Source organism: Anarrhichthys ocellatus, unplaced genomic scaffold (genome assembly GCF_004355925.1).
Source record: "Anarrhichthys ocellatus isolate YVR2014 unplaced genomic scaffold, GSC_Weel_1.0 scaffold5882, whole genome shotgun sequence".
In the NCBI taxonomy this organism is placed as follows: Eukaryota; Metazoa; Chordata; class Actinopteri; order Perciformes; family Anarhichadidae; genus Anarrhichthys; species Anarrhichthys ocellatus.
The window spans coordinates 843-3,143 of record NW_022285856.1 but is presented as its reverse complement, the minus strand read 5'-3'; the positions used below and the strand labels follow the sequence as shown (position 1 = coordinate 3,143).

Here is a 2,301-nt window from a genome sequence, read left to right as displayed (position 1 = left end):
TGGACCAAATCCTAAACCTTTGTCCCAAATAGTCTCTCAGACGTAAAACCTGGGACAATATGGTCCAGGTTGAAAAACACTTAATGCTTCTGTGTGTATATGTGTGTGTATATGTGTGTGTGTGTGTGTGTGTGTGTGTGTGTGTGTGTGTGTTGCAGAGTTCAAGGAGTGCTTCTCTCTGTACGACTGCCAGCAGAAGGGGAAGATTGAAGCCAGGGAGCTGATCACGGTGATGCGATGCCTCGGGTCAAACCCGACCCCGTCCGAGGTCCAGAGACACCTGCTGAGTCACACCACAGGTACACCTGAGTCCGTCTCACCTGTCTGAGTGTGCACAGTCCTATTTCTTTCACAGTTGTTTGATCTGATGATTCGACCACAGCTTTAGAAGTTCTCTGATAACTGGTGCCGTCAACACGGTGAAATTCTTGCTGCCTGAGAGAAAAGTCGACACTGCAAACACAATGTGTTGAAATCTTTGGCTGTCAGTCAAAAGCCGGTCCTCTTGTGACGGTAAAGAAACAGCTGGTGGTTGACAGAAAGTTGTTTTGTGTCTCTTTGTAGTCATTTTGTCACCAGCTTATTTAACTGCATTCTGTTTTACTTCTTCACTGTTTGAACAGCTTACTTCATGTTCACTGAGTGACGGTGACTTCTCATCCTCTGCAGCGTCCTCATTTCTCCTGCACGGATCAACAGAGTCTCTCCCTGACGTTATAGATGACCCGCCCAGTAAAAGTAGATACATGTGTTCCTGCAGATGTGGGCGGAGAGCTGGACTTCTCCACCTTCCTGAATGTCATGTACCGGCAGCTCCAGCAGGAGGCGCCGGAGGAGGAGATCCTGGAGGCCATGAGGATGGCCGACAAGGAGCAGAAAGGCTTCATCCTCGCCTCCGAGCTGAGAGCCAAACTCACGGGGCTTGGAGAGAAGCTGACGGAGTGGGAGGGTGAGAGCGGTGCAATCACACACACGTTCTTATCTTTGTATGAATGTTCAATTTCATTTGAATCCTCTTCATGTGTGTCGCCCCCTCAGACAGCCACAAAGGTTCAGAGGCTTTGCATTCAAGTCTGCTGTCAAAACACTGGAGGAGTATAATGAATGCAGATTATTTTAAGTCTTTTATTGAGAGGGAAGAAGGAAGATAACTAAAGCTACATTTAATGAGATTAATGAAGTCTCAGTTCATTCACAGTCATTGCAGAAAACATGAATTCTTAAAACAAATCTCTTTTACAGTTCAACGATGATAAAAGTTCAACTGTGCAACAAACCCACGACGTGTCAACGTGCAGTTTGTGAAACGTCAAGTTGTTGCATTAAAAAGATAACAAAGGGATCTATCAATCCACATTTATTTTTCATAACACAACGCGTTTTATATCTTATAAAATAAAGTAACATAATTAATGCTGCGTTCACGTCATGATACGTTTATGATAAAGAGAATAATAAATGTTAGAGGCATCATTATAACATTTCATTTCTACAGTCTGCCTTCAATTCACCATCTGAGTCTCCAGAATGTTCTCACGGGTCAGCGCTTCCGTTCAGGTGACCACATTCTCCCGTCAGCTTTGTTTTCATAGATCACAACGTCTGCGTAGGAAGTAGCGCTACGCCTCTTTCACGTATGCAACGGTTCTAAATGTTTAGGAGATGACACACCTTGATTGACAGCCGTCTCTCTGTTGTCAGTGGACGAGCTGCTGAAGGAGGCGGGCGTTGGTGCTGGTGGGCGGGTCCACTGTGAGCAGTTCGCTAAAGCGGTGACTCGCTCCTCTGCAAAGCGTTGACGTCTGAAACGTCATCATCATCATTATCATCATCAAAGTCAAACTAAAACTACAACTCCCATGAATCAATCTGAGAGCCTTTCGTCTTGTAAAAGTCAAACGTGTTGTTTGAAATAAATCTCTGACTTGTTTCTTTCTGTATTCTTAGCTGTTAGCTTTAGCATCAGTCGTATAGCGCGATCCTTCAAACTACTGGATTTATTCAAGTTTATCACCAAAACTACATTTTACAGATGACATGTGGACACATCATGATAACGTTATAATTTACCTTCAGCCAGTACTCATGTTCACTGAGCAGAGCCTGAAGGCATCATAGTGTAACTGAAGTGAACCTCTGTTGGTTAGCCGTTAGCGGTACTGCTAACGTTACTAGCTCTCCTCTGATTGGTTGTTTACAATGAAACATGATCAGAGATCAGAGACTAGAAACACATGTTCTACTGAGTCAGTACAACTTTATTTACACTGTGATGGTTAACGTTAAACTTTATTTACACTG

The 2,301-nt window shown here is 43.9% G+C and overlaps 1 protein-coding gene across 1 annotated transcript; it reads left to right on the top strand.

Annotated features, from left to right (window-relative positions):
- The first annotated feature begins 220 nt into the window (after positions 1–220).
- Positions 221–2,032, top strand: LOC116380030 (calmodulin-like protein 4). Its single transcript, XM_031841984.1, has 3 exons — positions 221–299; positions 670–949; positions 1,702–2,032. Exons 2-3 carry the CDS (start codon positions 721–723, stop codon positions 1,797–1,799), a joined length of 327 nt encoding a protein of 108 aa, XP_031697844.1. The 5' UTR covers positions 221–299; positions 670–720; the 3' UTR covers positions 1,800–2,032.
- Positions 2,033–2,301: the final 269 nt, after the last annotated feature.